Source organism: Notolabrus celidotus, chromosome 11, assembly GCF_009762535.1.
Source record: "Notolabrus celidotus isolate fNotCel1 chromosome 11, fNotCel1.pri, whole genome shotgun sequence".
NCBI classification, from domain to species: Eukaryota; Metazoa; Chordata; class Actinopteri; order Labriformes; family Labridae; genus Notolabrus; species Notolabrus celidotus.
Window position 1 is genome coordinate 19,271,863 of NC_048282.1, and position 20,132 is coordinate 19,291,994.

Here is a 20,132-nt window from a genome sequence, read left to right on the forward strand (position 1 = left end):
TTTTCTAAAGACTCACCACAGGAGTCTGGTTCATCCGAGCGATCTCCACAGTCATCATCCAGGTCACATGTCCAGGAGATGGGGATGCAGCGCCCACTGGCACAAGGGTACTGGTTTGGCGGGCATGTGCGAGCTGGGAGGAAACCAATGTGTGAAACCGAATTGAGTCATAAAGGTTCTCTCTCCACTTCCAGGATCCCTGACTCAACCTTCAATATCCCGATAGCTTATCACCATAAAATAACACACTCTCAAAGATCTTATTTTAATCTGATAGGCAACATTTTATTGCTACAAATAGCTGAAGCTTGAAGTTTTAGATCAAAACATTCTCCTTCACTGCTTGTACATTAATGCTGGCATCTTTCCAGTGATCTTAACTGATTTAAGATGAAGCTCAAAGATCCAAATATGTCTGCTTCAGCTGCGATACAACTGCCCACCCACAGTCTGTAAAAGTTAACTCTAAAACTAAACCTTAACACCAACGCTTCAACTCAAATCTTGTATCTTAGGAATTAAAAAGATGAATAAAATCTGTAAAGCTTTTTAACCAACAAAAGATTTCAAGTTGTTTACACACCAGAGCAGGTGGTGTTGGATTCGTCTTCATCATTGCCGCAGTCATTGTCTCCATCACACAACCATCGCAGGGGGATACACCGGTTGTTCTGGCATTTGAATCTGTCAGCTGGGCATGTGTGCTGGTCTGGAAACAAAAAAGCACCTCCTTTTATCTAAATCTTTTTGTGCCTGGCTTAGTAATGCTTGACATTAACAAGGTTGTTTTTTCTGTTTAGCATCCAAAATAAGCATGTAACCCCTTTATGTATGTCAAGTTAAATTAAGTTCAAAAAGGAAGGAAACATCTAAGACCCTGGATCTGACTATCACCTGATGAGAGTATAGTTGGCCAATCAAATAACAATCATATTACACATCATGAAATGAGGAAATCTTGGACACTATAGCATATGCTCTGTCAGTCTGAATCAGCAAAGACTCGTAAACAGAATTTGTATTTATCTATGTATTGCCTCGTAACCATGACATTGACATGGCACACTTACGGCACAGCTCAGGGGCCTCGTCGCTGTTGTCCAGACAGTCGTTGTCCCCGTCACACTTCCACCGCTCTTGGATGCAGCGGTCATTCTTGCAGGCAAACTCCCCGGGCTGGCACTGGGGTGGGGGCACGTAGGAGGGGTTGGCTGAAGATGAGATCAGGGGTAGGAGTAGAAACAGATGGACATTGAAACAAGCGCAAAGCACAAAACAAAACAAAGCTTTTTATAGTGCCACAGTCATCTTTCATTCCTCTCGAAGTAGCAAGAATACTGAGGGAAGTTATTTCAAACTTCTCTGCAGGTTTTGGCAAGAAGAAAAGTATAGTGTTTCTTCCAAAAAGAAAAGTAGAGTTGAAAATTATTTGACAGCTGATTAATGAATTTTCCATAAATTCCACATGGATCTCTGGTGAAGGCTGTCTTCTTGTAAAGCTGCTAAGTACCTTTGCAGGTGACATTATCCACATCCAGGATCTGATCATCAGCACAGCCACAGGACCTGCCGTCAGGAATAGCGAGGCACAGACTGCTGCAACCACCATTGTTGACTCGACATGTATTGGATCCTATAAAGGACAGAAAAACCAAGAGAAGATCTTTAGTACCATCTTATTTTACTTTTCAGAAAGTCAAGTTAAATGAGGAACAGAGAAGTGTACCTTGCTGCTGGTGTGCATCATACACTCGGATTTCAAAGATGGGCGGCCTCTCGTTGCGCAGCAGGGTGACTGTCTTTGTGCCTTGATCTAGTTTATAGATGCCACCACCACGACATTCGTTCCAAAAAAGGAATTGTTTGTAGTGACATAAGCCAAAGGCGTGGTTTAGCTCCTGCCCTTCATACACCACCTGTTTCATCAGTAATAAGAGTTAGCAGTTGTGCAAATACACACATTTCTAATCATCTGTATATATCTCCTGAGCATTACCAACCCTTCGTTCTGTGGTGTTGAGAAAAACCATCTCAATGCGGTCGTAGTAAGCATCCACCCAGTACAGGATGCCCTGAGGGCTGTCCAGACTCAAGCCATTAGGCCAAAGCACTGTCTTGCTGGTTAATAGAACTTGGTGATGGGAACCATCCATCCAGGCTTTCTTTATCTTCCCTCTGTTGCTCTCTGTGGGGTCTTCCTCCCAGTCAGTCCAGTACATCCATCTGGGAGAAAAGAGGAGGTGTCAACACAATCAAAGCAACAGGGGAGAGACAGTTCTGTGAAATGCCAGAGCCATCAAATCATTGTTTTGAGTTTTTTATCCTCTTTGATGAAACATCCTACAATAAACAAAATGAAACAAAAAAAAGAGGGACCAGAAATCCTCTGAATACTCACTGACTCCCACAAGTATACCAATGTATTTGATGATCTAAACAAAACATCTCCAGTGCAATCATCCCACATAGCTCGAGTAAAACTCTCAAACCATGCCCTCCCACAACACTAGAATTACTAACGCTAACAAAGCATTTGAATTATTCTACAACTAGGGATGCAAAGAATCATGAATCTTACAGTTCTGATCAGTTCACAGATTTGTGTCACAAATAAGGTCAATTTTCACATCAGCACATCTACTTAACAATACCAACACTGAAAAGAAATCCATATTTGAACAGCAACAGACTATTAACCTGATAAACACCCTTTAAAACAACACTACCCTCCCACTCTGAGTCTCACCCGTTCTGGGGGTCCACAACAATAGCACGAGGATGGCTCATCTTGCCCTCAATGAGAGTCTTTCGGGTCTGAGAAGCCTTCTCCAGCCTGGCAACACTGATAGTCTTCTTTGGCCCGTCATCTGTCCAGTAGAGATTACTTCCCATCCAGTCTACTGCTATCCCCTCAACTGTGTGAATACCTGAGATAAGAAAGAGGAGCCAGTGAGAAAGATAATCTATAAACTGTCCATATACTGGGGAAATATCCAGACAGTGAGAATGCTTTGGAATGACTTGAGTTCTTAGTAATAGGCAGGATTTGGTTTGAGGGTAGATATAGTGCCCAGAAACATATTTTATTCTTACCTTCCTTTATTATGGTGTCTCTCTCTGTGCCGTCAATCTTTTGTCGGCCGATAATGTAACTGGTGGCATCAGCAAAGTAGATGAATTCACTGGCAGCATGGAAATCCAGAGCCCGGGGGTTCATTAGGTTCTCAATGGGGATCATGTACTCATCAGGCACCTTAGCATTCATGTCCATGCCCCGGATGATTCCAGGTCGACCCTTACCGTATACCAAGAACAACTCGTGGTCTGGTTCTGCAGAAGAAGAAAGAAACACTCCAAATTAATTACAGCCATTGCTTCAGTCAGGGATTTGTTGACCACCATTTCATCATTATAATCATCAATCATCACTGCTGAGCTAATGAGGAGGCTTTCATTACTGTTACATAAATTATTTCCCTCAGTTTTGAAACTCACTTTTGCAGGATTTGCCATCACTGCCAAGGCTGAAACCAGAGCGACAGCGGCAGGTACGAGTTTTGTGGCTGTTGCTGAGCAGACAGATGTCAGAGCAACCTCCAGCCTTCCGAAACTGATCCAGGGCACACGCATGGCTGCGTACTAAACCCGGAGACAGAAGCGCATTAAGACAAATCAAACACTGGTAACTGTTATCAGAGGAAGTGAAATGAGCTAGCAATCAAGTTAGGAGCTAAAGTTGTGTGTCTATGAGTGAGTACCTTGAGGTTGGCGTCTCTGATGGTACACGTGCAGTGCAGCTCCCCGGTCTACCCGAGTCACCACCTGGAAGTCGGAGCTGTTGAAGCGGTTCACTCGGATCACACTGGTCTTGGGGTTGAGGTTGCCCTCGTCTGAGTTGGTGGCATACAAGTAGTTCTCAAAAACAGTCAGTCCGTACAGGTGCTCAATCTGAAATACAGAGGGAAAATTAACTAGGAAGTTGTCTTGAGTTTGCTTCTGAAAAATGCTGACGATCTCAGAAAAACAGTTCATGGAGAATGAGTTATGGCTTGAGTGACACTGATTATGTTCTTTTTTACATTTTGAAAACTCAGACCAGTTCTGCTTGGTGGACTCTCCTAACAAACTAGTTATCAGAATAAAACAGGTTTGACAGGTTCTCGTAATGTGAAGACATTTGGTGAAGACAGACAGCGATAAAGAGACAGTGTTTGTGTAAACTTGGCTCAGCGCAGCATAATGGATCCACTTCCTATCTGCTGTTAAACAGAGTGAGGTTTTATTTTTATACGGGTCTCTCCTGAGCTGCTCTCCTCTGCTGTCAGAAAGATATATGGGTTGGGATCATGTTTCCTACCCCACCATTCACACAAACCCACTCACTGCCACCACCACCACCACCACCACCACCACCACCATCCACCTTTCTCTGCAGCCCTGATTTCATTAAGATCATTACTCCACTATAAGTTTGTGCCAAGCTTTGCTCAGGCCAGACTAATATGTTTAGAGAGGCACTTGCCAGGAGAATCACACACTCTTTAAGTACTATCAATCAAGGCAATAAAAAGGACTTTTCCCCAAGAGAGGCAGACTTTTTTGCAGCGTACCCAGGAGACACTTTGGAAACAGAACTGCCAATAAAGATGATGAGATTAAGTCAGTGATGATACCGAGTGGGAAAACAGATGTTTAGAGGTGTTGAAGAAAAGAGATGTCTGCAGAGAGCTATGACTGTGTGAGCTTGAAAGAAGTCTGAACCATCAGATTATTTATTATCCAAGTGTATGTTTGGGTTTCTTTTGTCCATATCCACCCATTCTTCAAAGCTCACCAGAAGTCCCTGGATGATGGTGTGTCGGTTCTTGCCCTCATAGTCCACCACTTCGATGTAGTCCAGGTAGGCATCAGCCCAGTACACCAACCGGTTGACCAGGTCCAGTGTAATACCGTGAGGGAAGACGATCTTGCTGTCCACAAGCTTAGTGCGGTTCTGACCATCCATGTCACAGCGCTCCACCCTTGGCGTTGACCCATAATCTGTGAAGAACACTTTGCTATAGCAGAAGAAATGGAGGGGAAAAAAATAAAAAGGGAGACTTCATTACAGGCAACGTGACAGACGAGGGAATATTATGCAGAAATGTTCTGAAATGAAAAAAGGACAAAGTCGAGAACAACTTCACATTACACACTTAAAACCTGAGATATCTGCATCAATAGATCTAAAACGATAACAAAAAAGAGAAGTGATACTCTGGACAAGGAACTACTTCAGATACCAGCTTGTCAGTATTAGGAACATGAAACATGCAAGCGGTAATGCAGCGCACAAGTGTCAGTCTAGGTTTCCATCTGGAGGAAATGCTTTGATTCTCGACTCCCTGCTTGGTCAGCACGTCGTCTGATCACAAGACGAGTGTTTCTTCTCTCTCATGAGTTTCTAAAACAGCACAGTGGGTAGCGTTAGGTCGAGGGGAGTGGGGCCAAGTACAAACCCCATAGCTGGATCCAAGGCGATGCCTTTAGGGTTGTACAGCTCTTGGTCCAACAGGGTCACGCACGTCTGGCCGTTCTTGTTGCAGACAAACACGCGGTCGTCCACGTCATCCACAAAGTAGAAGTTTCCGGTCAGCCAGTCGATAGCCATCTGCTCGACATCTGAGGGACACAAAGGAGAGGAGAGATATTAAAAAACAGAGCATTATAAAAGTAGAACTGTATAACTCTTGTTCATGAATAAAACCTAATTTCAAAACCTCTAATTCTATGATGCCATAACTGTCCCATCAAGTAATCCCACTCTTCACAAACTAAATCAAAGTGTTGAATTAATGAGCATCTGTCATCCTCCTCCTCTCCATGGTCTATCAGTTTGTCCATTTACAGCCCTCCACTGTTTCTGATGAAGGCCAGCAGGGTACAAGGGAGGGAAAGAAACACACAAAGTGACAAGATAAAGAGTGAAAAGTGAAGGCCTGCAGTTTACAAGCTGAACTCCTCTCAGCTGGGTTGAATTTGTCTCTTTTTGAAGGCTTAACTTTCAGATACGTTTGAGCATAAACTGTGTTGTGACTTAAATCAAAGAAAATATATCAGCTAGTGTTTAAAAAGGAGGTTGATGTCAATCTGGAATTTCAATGAAGCCCAACCTGTTACAATAGAACACCTGAGATTATAAGCAAGTTCATTATAGTAGGTGATGAATTACTAGAAAAAACTATTTAATACTCCTTGGCACAAGTTTAAGTTTGAAATGATTACGTACTCAAGGACACTCTCTATTACATCAATCTGAAATCTTAAATAGAAACAAAGAAGCAAAAGGATTTTTTCATGGAAACATAATGTCAACCCTGTTGCAACACCTCTCCCAGAACAACTTGACATTTTGTTACCCTCCTGCTTACCAAGCCAACCTAGAAAGAGGAAGCCCTGCAGATGGAGACTTTTATTTCTGATGTGCCCTCAGCATGCAGGAGCTGAAGTGCCAAGTTAGCACTGGAAACATTTCTCACTCTTAAGGGAAGTCTGTCCTGTGTGAGACTCGGTGCTGGAATCCCAAACCACAGGGAGACCCAGCTGTGAGGAGGGGGTACGTACAGCCTTGTGTTTTAACAGCTGCAACTCAACTTCTTTTCAAAGCAGAACACTGTAAACATACGCATACTCGCATCAGATAGGGGCACTACTCACACATAGGGTATCAAAGTGACCACACATGTCTTGCAGGTTAAACCATAGGATGACTTTGATCTTTGGGTACATGAGTGGGGTGAATGACAGTGTGCATGCAGCCACAGCTTTGACCATTAATAAAGAAAATGTCTGCACTGGAGACCCTGAACATGACAACCACTATACCTAAATGAGGTGGAGTTCAGCAACAGAGTTAATAATCATCTGAGCTGAATGTGGATCAAGTGGCAAACTCAGGTGTTGAAAAAAACAAACGACACTGCAAAAACTCAAAATCTTACCAAGTGAAATTGTCTCATTTTAGTCAAAATGTCTTATCCCACTTAATTTAAGATAAGTTTACTCAACAAGTAACATTTGATCAAGATAGAGGGACTAGTTTTAAGACATCATAAATATCTTGTTCAGAAAGAAGACGTTATATCTCAAAATGCTCAAATTAAACTTTGTAATCTTATTTCAAGTACAAGATAATCTTAAACCTAGAGAAGTGCAACAACTCAAATTAAGGTGAATAAATCTCAAATGAAGAAGGTGACATGAAATGTATTAGTGCAGAAATCTTTTTTGAGTGAAAAAATACTAATTGTTATCATTCCTGGCTTATTCTGAGACACTACGCTTTAAAATATTGCTTAAAATAAGTTTTCCCTGCTAATTTTAAGATCACAGTTTTCTAAATATTACGTTTTATTTTAAGAAATCTTACCAAGCAAATTTTCACTTGTTCTATTGGCAGATTTTTTTTGCTTATTTCAAGGTAAAAGTACCTTGAAATACATTTTTTCGCCTTGTTTTTGGAGGGCATTTTTTCCAGTGTAGAGTTCCAGTGTTCACTTAAGCCGGACTTCACAAGCCAAGGAGTCCCCATTAGAACCCATTTTAAAATGCTTACTTTTACAGTCTGGTACAAAAACTGTTTTGGTCTCCACACCCAATTTCTTATTTTTAATAACTCAATCAAGTTGTGAGTTATGGTGTAGTGCTGATTTGTCAGACAGGTGTTTGCATGGCAGGGGATTGCCAGGCAGCTAGGCTATGGCCTTAACTCCACCTCTTTGCTGTTTTTTGAGATTAGCAAGAAGTTAGTTGACGCCAGCATTTCCAGACTTGCATTCACCATGTTTTAGCTTCGTTGAACATTTTCAGAAACCAATGGGTGACATCTCCTAAACAACTTCCATGTTTTGCTGAATCTGTAGTGTGGACCTCATAATCTCACTACAAATAAACACAGAGCTTCAAAGAGTCTGCCATATGAAGAGTTATGACATGCTTAGGTACAATATAAGCAGATACAAGGAAAAAATTGGGAAAGAATGAACGATGGGGTTTTACAAAAAAATTGCGAAAGAAATCTAGAAGTAAGTCATGGTGAAATATTATTATTATATCAGAGCATTAAAAGTGTTGGTGTAAGTCCAAGCTGGAAATCATTTACTGAAAGTCTTTAAAGGTACATGCCATCTCACTTCTAAAATAAATATATGAGCTAATAAAAATATCAAAGTCAAATGACCACAGGGAGGGAGTGAAAAACAGTCCAAGATGTTTCATAAACATCCGAACCAAGTTTCTGACAACGGGGAAAGTTTGTAATGGAGTTAAGAGGGATAGTGATACTCCCATTGGTATCAGCTCGAAAACCAAACTTCTCTAAAGAAATCCAGCTGCGAGCCCGGCTGCAGAAGGCTTCGATTAGACTCACATCCAGAGTGGAGAGCCAGTTGTGCAACACAGTGAATGTTGCGTTGTGTAACAGCCTACATGTTGCAGACCCCCTTCTTCAGAGAGCCAGAGAGTCTGTTGACGTCCTCGCTCATTCAGCTTCTGGCAAGTGGAAAAGTTTGCTGGGAAACAGAATGAACCCACCCCTTTCTCCTCATCCAACCACCCTGCCCCACAAACCTTTTTAACTTCCTGCCTGTAACACCTACAGGCTCACACCACTCTGAGAAGAGGTTACACAAACTGGAAAGGGTCGGGGGGGTTGGGTTCTTACAAGCAACAACAAACAGACTTTCTGCCCAAACAGCAGAGGTATAAACATACAGGGCCACAACCGCCTTAGTCCCTGGAGTCACACAACAGCGCTTAAACCAAAAAGTTACATGACAAATTTTATTACTTGAATGTTACATCCTTTTTTGGCATGTTAGGGCAAGTACTTTGTTTACATGTTAGTGCAAAGCAAAAAAGAATTACTCATCATGCTGTTTTCATAATCCTCCTGTACCTGAGACAACTTAATAATCTGTGAAAAACACTCTTTGACCTCCGTTTTCAAGTTCAGCATTCATGATTTGTCTGATATATAGTATTTCATCTGTTTTAGAGGCTCTAATATCTTACAGAAATGTCACTGGCAAATCCCCTTTTGCTAGTCCGCTGGAAGACTTCATTTTAGAATTAATTTTAAGATTTTAATGTTTGTTTTTAAGTCACTAAATGGTCTGGCACCTCAGTACATCTCTGACCTCATACACATCTACGCCCCCTCCAGAGCACTGAGGTCTGCTGATCAGATGTGTCTCGTCGTGTCAAAAAGCCGACAAAAGATGAGGGGCGACCAAGCTTTTTCAGTGGTAGCACCTAAACTGTGGAATGAGCTACCCACCCAAGTCAAAATGGACCCCACCCTGGATACTTTTAAATCACGTCTTAAAACTCATTTTTACTCCTTGGCTTTGAATACAGCATGAGAGTTTGTGTTGGTCTCTGTTTGTCCTTTAATTCACTGTATTTTAAATGTTACTATTATTTATTTCTACTGTTGGTATTTGTTGTGCAGCAACTGTAAAAAAAATGTAGAAAGAAAAGACGACAATACAGTTTTTTACTCCCATGAATATGTTGATAATCTTTGCTGGGTGGATATTGACAAAGACCTTCTCTGCAGTAATTTATTCTGGGGGGAAAAAAAGCCCTCAAGAACAAAAGCCACAAGGAGGAGGAGTCCCAAAGGATGCAACATGGGGAGAAGGTGGAGGTGGTGGTGGAGTTTCGCTCATGGGTTGGAAAGGGGTTGGATGGGTACGCTTTCCCCTTTTATCTTCCAACTCCAGAGAATCATGCATACAGACAGAACAGACCACATCTGGAGCCCTCGTTTACTTATCATCCCCGCTCTCTAAGGCTCCCAAAGGCCATAAATCACCCGTCCCTCCCACCCCCCTCCGCACTTTCAACCATTACCATCTAAGGGCAATCCCCAGGTCTGCCCACCACACTTTGAGGGTTGCACCTGAGCCCTGCTCGTTATAAAACACTGAATATCTGACAAAAGCCTGCGCTGGGTCCCAAATAATATGAGCAGAATGTATTTTCAAGCTTCAAGTTCACCTTTTCTTATGGGTTAATGAAGGACACAATGTTCAGCCCTGTTAAACTTAAATAAGAGTTTTAAAGTAAATGAACACAAGGAGAAGCACAGAGGCTCAGCAGGAGACCAGAGCATTAGCATAAGAAAAATTCAAAGAGGGTCTTGCTGGTCTTTCTGCTTCCTATGTGATGTAGATCAACCAAAATCCCACCACAGACATGCTGAGACCTACACTTTTAGGAATCAAGACAACCTGCACTAACTTCTTAATCTCTTATTTCTTTGTCCGGATGATGTTCTGCAACTGCTGTACAATTCCAAGATAGGAATCATCACTGTACATTAGTGTTACTACATAACAGTACATCTTAGACAAGGATCACTTCTCCCTCCTCATTACAAAAGCACTGCAGAGCTTTCCCCTGAGCTATTCCCAAGAAGTCATTCACCTGTTTGGCTTGTGCTACACTTTAGTTTCAGATATCAATACTGGATTAAATAATATGCAGAATCTGGATTTTGTGAAACTGGGTTACCCAAGGCAGTCACAAAATAACTTTTGAACAATTTGACTGTACACTTGTGCAATGCAGGCATTTCAGATTCTAAATTGCACAAAAGTGGGACAGCACATAAAAAATAATATGCGTGCAGCGGCAGCCAGACATATCTGCATGACACGGAGACACAAATCTCAATTCATAAAATGTAATATGTGACCAGGTAATGGCTGCATGAGTCAAAGGTATTTGGGTTGTGTGTGCATGTGTGTGTGTTTGTGAGTTCGTCTATGAGCCTCAGTTACAAGTGAGTTAAAGTGACCTGACTGGACAGGACATGAGACGGCCAGAGGAATGTAAAGGCTGTTCAGGCTGACATAACCAAATGAGGAATGTAAATACCATCTGCATGACCACTGGCATATGCACACACACAGACACACACACCTCCAAGGTACAGCAAATCACTACCTTCCACTTCTCCCTCTCATTTAATCATTCCCCTGTCTCCTCAGCTTCAATTGTTTTCTCAGGCTGTCTCTTATTTCCACCCCTCACCCTCATTTACCCCTCAGACCACTTAACAGAGCGGTGAATCAAAAAGCCACGGTGACAAGCAAACACAAAGAGCGTGAGGTGGGATACGGGCCACTCAGGAGGGTGCAGTGAGTCAACTGGAAAAACCCCATTTTAAGATGCTGAGGTTCACTGAGCTGGCTGTCATCAGTGACAGCAGTTACACAAGCTTCAAATGAAGTAGATATGAGCCGAGGCACTTCTAATCATGTCGCAGGTTCCTCGTCCCATATTTCAGGGTCTGACGCAGCCGGCTTCTTCACTTGTTTTCCTCACATCTGCCGTTCAACGCCTGAGGCTGGTTCTCAGGGGAAAGCTTCTCACACATGCATGGAGTACGCCCACATGCACAAACCCACACCCTTGCTTTTATGTTTTGTCTACATTTCTGCCCCCATTCTTAGAGAGTAACGGCTCAGTCAGCCAGGCGAAGAAAAAAACAAACCTTGTCAGGCTCGTAATCAGAGATAAATCATGTCAACATTATGTGAGTAAGCCACTCTGAGGGAAGTGTTCACATGTTGAGAGTGTGAGTCTGTGCCTGTCTGGATGTTGTGAAAGAGATGAGAGTCTGTGAGTTACTGTCTATGGTTATGAGGACATTTCACTCATCACTTAACACATTTTGTTCCATACTTTGTCCTCCTGTACACAACTCACAAACATGTGCTGTCCATAATAACACTTACTGTACCGAAGAGGACCTTTATGGGAAAACCTTCTTACAAATGTCATCATTTCAAAGATCAATGGCTGGAGGTAGGATCAGGCCATTATATTCAAATTCTTCAAAGAAAAGCAGTGAGAGAAAACACATTTCCAGGCCTCTGAATAGCCATGCACAGCCACTACATAAATCAAGCGACACAGTAAGTTACTATTTGCCTGTCAAGAAATGTGCAAAGTAATGCCTGAAGGCATGCTGGCAGCCTTATATGTATCATATCAATGTAGGTTAGCTGCACACATATTACCCCTATGGGATGATTTAGTGGAGTGTCAGGGTGCCCCTGTTCTTCAAAGACAGACCCGATGGAGAAATAAAGCTGCACTCAGCATTTCCACTTGGCACTTTAATGCTGGTATGAGCAGCTTTCCGAGATGAGGCCAATTGCTTCAAATCTTACATTAGTCTGAGCAAGCAAATGCAAAGTTGACCATTTCATTCAGGAGGCAAAAGTATGGAAATTTCACACGGCTTGAGCTGACAGCTACAACTGATTATCTCGGCACTGCTTGTGTGATTTTATGCAAGGTTCATTTCTCTTCCAATGGCAGACTACAACCACACTGTCAGGCCCTCCGTGTACCTGAAAACCATTTTTGTATGAATAATGTGTCAGCAAAAGAAAAAAAAATACTACAAGACATAAAAGTGTTGTCACAACATGAAACTACTCACGGTGCAGGCTGAGGGAGATGTTGATGGTGCGGACGTTAGTGACAGTCTTGAGGTCAGGGATGCTGGCACACTTCAGCTGGGTGGCAGCAGGGGTGTCACCCACATCAATCCAGCAGACAGTCTCCTGGGCATAGATGAAGTCCATAGCCATGGTCTGCTTGGTGGGTATGGAGGGCAGCCGGGAGGTAGAGCCACCCAGTGTGGTGCAGCGGATGTCATGGAGGTTAGCAATCAACAGCATAGGCAGGCGATCAACTGGCTCTGAGGAGGGTGATCAGGAGAAGGTTAGAGGAGAATGTGGATAAAATGAAGTGGAGCAGGTTGAGTTGACGTGCATTAATGGTCCATCTAAAATACACCTTTACACAGTAAATTAATCCGTAAAGCAACTGAGGTGCCCTGTCATGCAGATGTGATAAATCAAGAAGAGAAGAGCAATTTCCCACTGAAACAAGTCAATTATGAACCCTATTTTTGTCTGGTGTGTGTGTGCTCTTACCATTTTTGGCTTTGCAGGAGCGGTTGTCCGGCTGCAGCAGGTAGCCCTCCACACAGCTGCAGGTGTAGGAGCCCTCAGCATTTGTGCATGTCTGACTACATGTCCCATACACACCGCACTCATTGAAATCTGCAAGAGAACACATGCGTATTAACAGATTGACAGTCCATGAAATATGTAGAGATTGTAAAGTAGCATTTCACTGAATTTGGTGTCCTCACAATCAACAGCATTTTTTTGTTCCTTCCGATTAATTAAACAAAGACTACTACAGACATTGATACACCTTCTATCTGGCAAGTGGCGTAATAAAGAAAGTTCTGATCTCCTCTACAAGCTTCCCCATGCACATTCACTCTGAGCCATGAGATGATTTAACGCTTAATCTTACTTAAGCTGAGGTTTAAAAATACAATCACTCACCTTTGCATGTCTTTCCATCTGCAGCAACCTCGTAGCCGTTGCTACAGTAGCACTTGGGCCCATCATGAGTCACAGCACAGTGATACTGGCACTCTTGGGAGGCACAGCCTGGTGCCTGTTCTGTAGCAGAGAAAAAACAGAGAGACACCGAGAACATTAAATACCGTGAGGGCGGGGGGAGCGTACATGTCAGTAACTCTTCAGAGGCTAAATGAAACCTGTTTAAGTAATTGCCTCCTTGACCAGGTTTGTGTGCGGATCAGCTTTCCAATTGTTATCTTAATCCCAGGGCAATCTTCACAGAACGACACTGTCAAATCCCATCACATCTCCACTGGGAGATCGGATAGGACTGTGTGTGAGAGTGTGTAGGTCAAATGCACGTGCATGCATGTGTATTCTTCTGTGCATGCGACAGATGTGGAGATCTGAGGGTGCACGCACGCACGCACGCGCTGGAGGGCCTCTGCTTTCCCGCCCACAGAGGGGACTCAAGGACACATCCTTTTGGCAGCATATGAAAGAGGGGCATGGAAACCCCCCCTCGTCATGCCATCTATAGGGTGTCTGTGTGCATGCAGATGAGTGTGTGAAAGGTAGGAGATAAAAGAGGCATGCTATCATAGATTAAAATGAAAAAGTGGCGTGTATCTAATAAGAAAAACCACATTAATGACAGTCTCAGTTTACTTTATAAAGTATATGAATGTATCTGCAGAGATCAGACTTATGACCCTTACTGGATAAGTTTAGTTCAATAAGTATATCCAGAAGTAGTTATCTCAAGGAAGAAATAACAGTACAAGAGGAGATGACCGATCATGATCAGCTTTAATTTAGCCAAAAATATTCTATTCATATCTCTGATACTCTTTCTAGGTCACACACACACATATAGACACATATCCTCTCCCCATCTCTGCAAGCATTTATCTCTAAATTAGCTTCATGCTAAAGCTTTACTTTAACATAAAAAGAAAACCCAGACAGATATAACAATAACACAGTTATACATGATCATAACCCCTGCATATCATTTGAAGACCCCACACTGTGGCCACAGCAACTTGTAAGGGAAAAAGCATTCATGTAACCTACAAACACTCTCACACACACAACCAATGCTGATTGAAAGAGCCACACTTGTTAAGACCCCTTCCATTTAATCATCAACCAAGTGTAAACACAAAATGTAAACAGAGAGAATAAGTGTCCACTCCCACATGAAAATATTTCTCAGCATTCAACAAAATAACCATGAATGATTAGGGACAAATTATGCTTACAGTAACGAGTGATGGTTTAGCTGTGAAGAGCGGAGATTGGACCAGTGAAGGGTCCTTATTATATAAAGCCTGTAGCACTCTGAGCTACAATGACCCTTTTGTTGTGGCTCTGCTGAAAGGAAGAGTCCCCCAGCAAACACTGTGGCCCATATCCAATCCATTCACTGAGCCTCACACTGTGAGAGACCACAGGCAGCAAGGGAGCCAAAACACCCACAAAATGCACCTCTGTCCGGGGTCATTTGCTCGATTTGGTATCGAACTCTGGGTGGGCCTTAAGGACAGAACTATTGTTCTCATTATCACAACAAAATCTCAATACCTACATGTGATGATACAAGTTATCAAATCATGAAGTGAGCTTGTGTGTAAGCCTTCGACTGTGTTTAGTGAGAACCAAATTCACAAAATATATATAATTGATTAATTGTTTGATGAATGATTGAATAAAAAAAATGTAAAAACAGTTTATGTCCTGCTTTTTTATGTTTAAGTAAGTAGTCACATAAAATACATAGACATAATAGCCATAAGGGAAGTCATGCGCAAGTGTAGTCACAAATATTCAAGTACTATCTTTCACCTGTTGTAAAAAAAAAAAAAACATCATCCTTTGTGAGATTTCATGGAATGCAAATCTGCAGATACAATTATTTGTTTTAACCTCAGAGAGCATTAGTAGGTAAACAACAGCATGGAAGGAGAGAAAAAAAAGAAAGGTAAGAAAGTGTGAAGAGAGGAACAGAGAACAAAAAGAGAGCAGAATAATAAAGAGCAAAACTGGAGGGAAGACGAGGATGGCAAGGCAAACAGAGTTTGGGGGAAATTAGTGACAAAGGGCTTAAGGATATTGAGAGATAAGAGAGTTTCCAACTTGGAGTAAATAAGCAGCAGCAGCAGCGTGTAAAGACGTTTGACCAGGGTTTAATGAATGAAGCAAACAGATGTCACAGTGACACTCTTGAGGCCTTCAGTCCTAAACAAGTATGGAAGAGTCATTGATCCTGTTACTGCATGGATGGCAACCCTCAATTTCACTCATCTCTGGCTCTTTGAATGTAAGCAGAGAGTGGCTGACGGCCAAAGGACCTCCTAGGCTCGGGGACATCTCACATTTGTGTATCTCCATGCATAACTGAACAGATGTCAGTGACTCAGGAAAGATGACTGCAGGCCAGTTCATGACAATGTGAGGCATGTATGATAACAGCATCATTTCTAGATGCATTATGCATTTTTTGGAAAGCATATCTGGCCCTGTGGTAAAAGGGATTTGTCATGTGGAAAAAGAACATTACACGGAAACTGCTCTTGGACTCCATCAACAGCCAATCCCTGAGGAAAATTATTAAAGTTGACATTTTCCTCTAAAATCCAATCATGAGGTGACAAACCTGGAGCTACAGGGTGATGCAGGTTGAGTTAGACAAAAACCAGATGGTGCTTGAGTCATGATCACAGTTACATAACAAAGTTATCAGGACTGATATTTTTATACACCTCCCTCTGCAGAAGATCGGCTAATATATCTATCAACTGGTGTGAGATCCATACAAATCCCTTGCCTTCCTTGAAAATGTAAAGTAAAAAGATGTAAACTCTCTACATATCTACGCCTGGTGGCTGTAATTGAAAGCCGTAATTAAGGCAAAAACAGGATGTTCCAGTGGCATTTCAAAGACAGGCAATTCTCAGGACATTCCTCCCTGTGTGCTCTCACTGTCTGGAAACATGTCTGCACACGTCCCTGTCCTCTACCTGCAGCCGACAGGAGCCTGCCACTTAACTCCATGGTTCCATCAAATTACCACACTCATACTTCTTAAACACAAAAATAAACTTTATTTAGTTTTTACTGCACATGTACCTCTCACATATGAAACCTGCATTCTAGCATTGAGCTTAATTGTGCTAAAACTGGTCTGAGCTTTGAGAATACCAATCTAATCAAAGTTAAGTGGACCACCACGCTCAGTTTAACATGAAATCAGGCACTATCTACGAGACGCTACTTCATTCTGAGGACCCACTGTGATTGTTTGGTTTCATGGTCCACTCCATCACATTTAAAAGTAGACGGTTAATGCTGTGTGACTGAAAAGTGAGCACTGAGCGATGCAGAGTTCTGTAAGACAGACATTAAGGGGACAATGATGTGAATTAAAAGAAATGTGGGTAGGTTTGGAAAGAGGGACATGGTGAGAGGCTCAACAGTTCAAACGTGTATTTACTGGCAGTGTTTGGGGGCTCCTTTATCAAAAGGGGCAAAGTAACCACAAACACAAGCAAGGCAGCAGTTTGAGTAATGAGCAAACAGAAGCTATCATAGTCCTGGTGGCAGTAACCTGCCCCAGACGCTTAAAACATACACAAATACTCAAACTCAAATGTGCAAACACCCAAAGTACACGTGCTGGAGCACAAACATTCCCAGACACACAGCAGTCAAACGTGCCTTTAAAAAAAAAAAGAAAACTCTGATTCTCTTCTTCCTGCAGCGCATTGTGAGTCAAGAAATACTCCACAGTTTAACAACACTGTAGTGTGTCACTTTATATGGTGCTGGGAAAAGATAATAAAAGCAATAAAACTGGTTTTGGCATGCAGACGACTCAAACTGCAGCCAATAAACTAATTAAGGTTAAGACCCACTCATGAATAAAGATGAAATGTGATTTTTCAGCAGGTAGATTGAAATAGCCTGCAATACATGCAACACGGTCATGAAGGATGTGAAGGACAATGAAAGCCAAGTGCATGCATTAACTGAAGCATCACAGCGCTACAATAATCAGGGTTCCTTTTGAAACAGCCAGGATAAGAGAAAGGCTCAGAAGTCCTGCCTGCCACCATGACCCCGTTTTCTCACTTCTATCAATCAGTCACTGCTGAGAAAGGCAGGTCTAAGGTCTTGCCCCCCCAAAGAGAGGCCCCATTGCCCAGAAAATGACAGAGAAAAGACAAATGCAGACTGTAGGTTCATGAGTAGACTCAACTTTCACCCATATGACAGGAAAACAATATAACTGCCACATGTCTGAGTAAGCTACGCTTACTAAAAGGGGCTTTTTAAAAATAGGTCTTAAACAATGTGGGAGGAAATCTGAAGATGAGAAAACTGGAGGTGTCTTGGTTTTGATCACTCTGTGTATGACAGAAAGGTTCATTCCCTCTACAACAAATGAAACTTGTTTTGGGTGCCTTTTTTTTGCAGGATAGGAGAATTCCTTAACTTTAACTACATTTTCTAACTACATCTGCCTCACAGGATGTTTAAAAATTGAAAAGATGAGTTTTAACATGGACTCTCTGTAAAAGAAACTATGGGAATCACAATTGGTTAACTTAATTCAATTTATTTTGCACACTTGCCAATTGATTTTGGTACGAGCAGATGGGGTAGGTGGTTTATTTATTTATTAAATGTTTTTTGTGTGTGTATGCTGGATGAGTCTTTGTCTATGTTCTTGACTGTTCATGTATGTAATGAAAAAAAAAGTCAATAAACATATTGTGAAAAAAATAAAAATAAAAAATGGGTTCTATTGAAAAAGGGGGGGGGGGGGGGGGGGCAGTTTCTATTCAAGCACAGGGCGATTGAGACTGAGAACTGAAAAAGGCAAATAAAACCAGATCTGTCATTACATTCTGTTTAATTCTGACCACATCCTTTTTCCATCCGAGCTGTAGGTGCACACATCAAATTTCTGATGCTACATTTTTCAGTAGTTTCCATTATGTGGGATCTGGGAGAAAATGGTGGGATAATAAATTACATTAAAGGCTGTATCTGGACCTTCGGAACCACTTTGCCCAGATCAACAATATCAAAGCAATTACGTCCACCTGGTTAATCCTTTGTTTTCATTCCTGTACACAACCCACACCAACTAATCCCACACACTGACACACAGTATGAAAGTGCTGAGATAACTCATTTCACTGAGTTAAAATTCCGGCCAAACCTTCCTTGCTTCGCTCCCCTTCTAACCACTCCGAACACCAACTTCACCAGAGTTACTTGGACGTGCTGTCGGACAAAGTGTGCTTTCAGGCATCAGTGCCCAGGTAAACTTGCACAACCCAGCAGTTTGTACAAGCAAACACTAGGATGCTTGTGAAAGGCCAGGCCTTTCCCTGAAAACTGGGCAACTCACAAACAGCAGTGCCAAAAGTTCTGGACACACTGCTGGTGTGTTTGTGTGTGGGGGGGGGTCATGGGTGTGTTTGGGTGTGTATTTACAGGAATGTGACTGTGTGAGTGTGCGTTTGTGTGCATATTTGAGTGCTGAATGCATTTTCAAGCCCATGAACATGTAGGTCTGTGTATGAGTGTGAGTTAGTGAGGACAGCTGGACTTGTGTCCTCAGGGACAGGCAGTGCATGTTGTGATTGCATGACATCATCACTGTGTTGTGTAAAGGCTTGTCTAGCAGCGGTGACCTGTGTGTGTGTGTGTGTGTGTGTGTGTGTGTGTGTGTGTGTGTGTGTGTGTGTGTGTGTGTGTGAAGAACACCAACACAACTCACCCACTCCGAACAAACTGTCCACTTCAGATGTCATACAGGGCTTTACTCCTCTGGATTAACCTTATCAAAATGCAAATATTCTATAGCTGGACTATTCTGAAGATGTATTCATACACTCACTCTTTAGCTGGTCTGGTCAGGAAAAACTACATCAAACCCACAAATAATAGAGTAGAGTCATTTAAATGACCCAAATTTACAAATGCAGATAAGCTCTATGACAACAGAAGCTTGGCTTGTGCTTATCAGAAGAGATAAGGTGATTCAAGATTACTGGCAATGTTTGATAACATGGCAGACTAACCCTTGTTTCAGGACTTTGGTCTGCTTGACTTTGCCATTGAATGCAGATGTTTGATTATCTGATGTTTTATTCCAGGAAAGGGATTTTGATACCGATTAGTGCAGCAGAAACTGTGCAGAACTGAGGGAGAGACTGGCATAAATTAAATCAAACGTGCACGTTGTTGAAATTCAAACAGGCAGAGCTTAAGACAGCTATATCTGAGGACTGTCTCTCTGAATACTGATGTAATCCACTGAAGGCATCAAATACTTGTTTGTTTCCATCCGCTGCAACAAAACCAGACACTATGGACGCAATATGTTCATCTCTCATTCCTCCATCATTTTCTAATTAATAGTAGAGGATTTGTAGGGATTTTTCTTCAGCTGCATACAGCCTGAATGCTCATCATTCCCACGGGGACAGGGGAAACAGACGCACAGTTGAACTGATTGATAAATTAATGAGTTTTTTCCACCAGAAAGAGAAATTCCATTTTAATTGGATAAGCTGGAGTAGGCCAGCTCATTAAAAGGCCAAATACACAAGATTATGGGATGGAGATGATAGCTACTAAAACAAAAAGATGTTATCAAGGAGATGTTGGTTG

The 20,132-nt window shown here is 42.1% G+C and overlaps 1 protein-coding gene across 1 annotated transcript in view; it reads right to left on the bottom strand.

Annotated features, from left to right (window-relative positions):
• Positions 1–20,132, bottom strand: part of lrp1ab (low density lipoprotein receptor-related protein 1Ab) — a 91,853-nt gene that overhangs the window by 43,201 nt on the left and 28,520 nt on the right. The window contains 15 exon segments of the mRNA XM_034696801.1: positions 17–133; positions 584–709; positions 1,071–1,211; positions 1,511–1,633; positions 1,727–1,916; positions 2,001–2,223; positions 2,747–2,927; positions 3,094–3,330; positions 3,496–3,639; positions 3,759–3,948; positions 4,835–5,057; positions 5,499–5,661; positions 12,500–12,760; positions 12,999–13,127; positions 13,422–13,541. Of these exon segments, the coding sequence (XP_034552692.1) occupies positions 17–133; positions 584–709; positions 1,071–1,211; positions 1,511–1,633; positions 1,727–1,916; positions 2,001–2,223; positions 2,747–2,927; positions 3,094–3,330; positions 3,496–3,639; positions 3,759–3,948; positions 4,835–5,057; positions 5,499–5,661; positions 12,500–12,760; positions 12,999–13,127; positions 13,422–13,541 (2,568 nt within the window).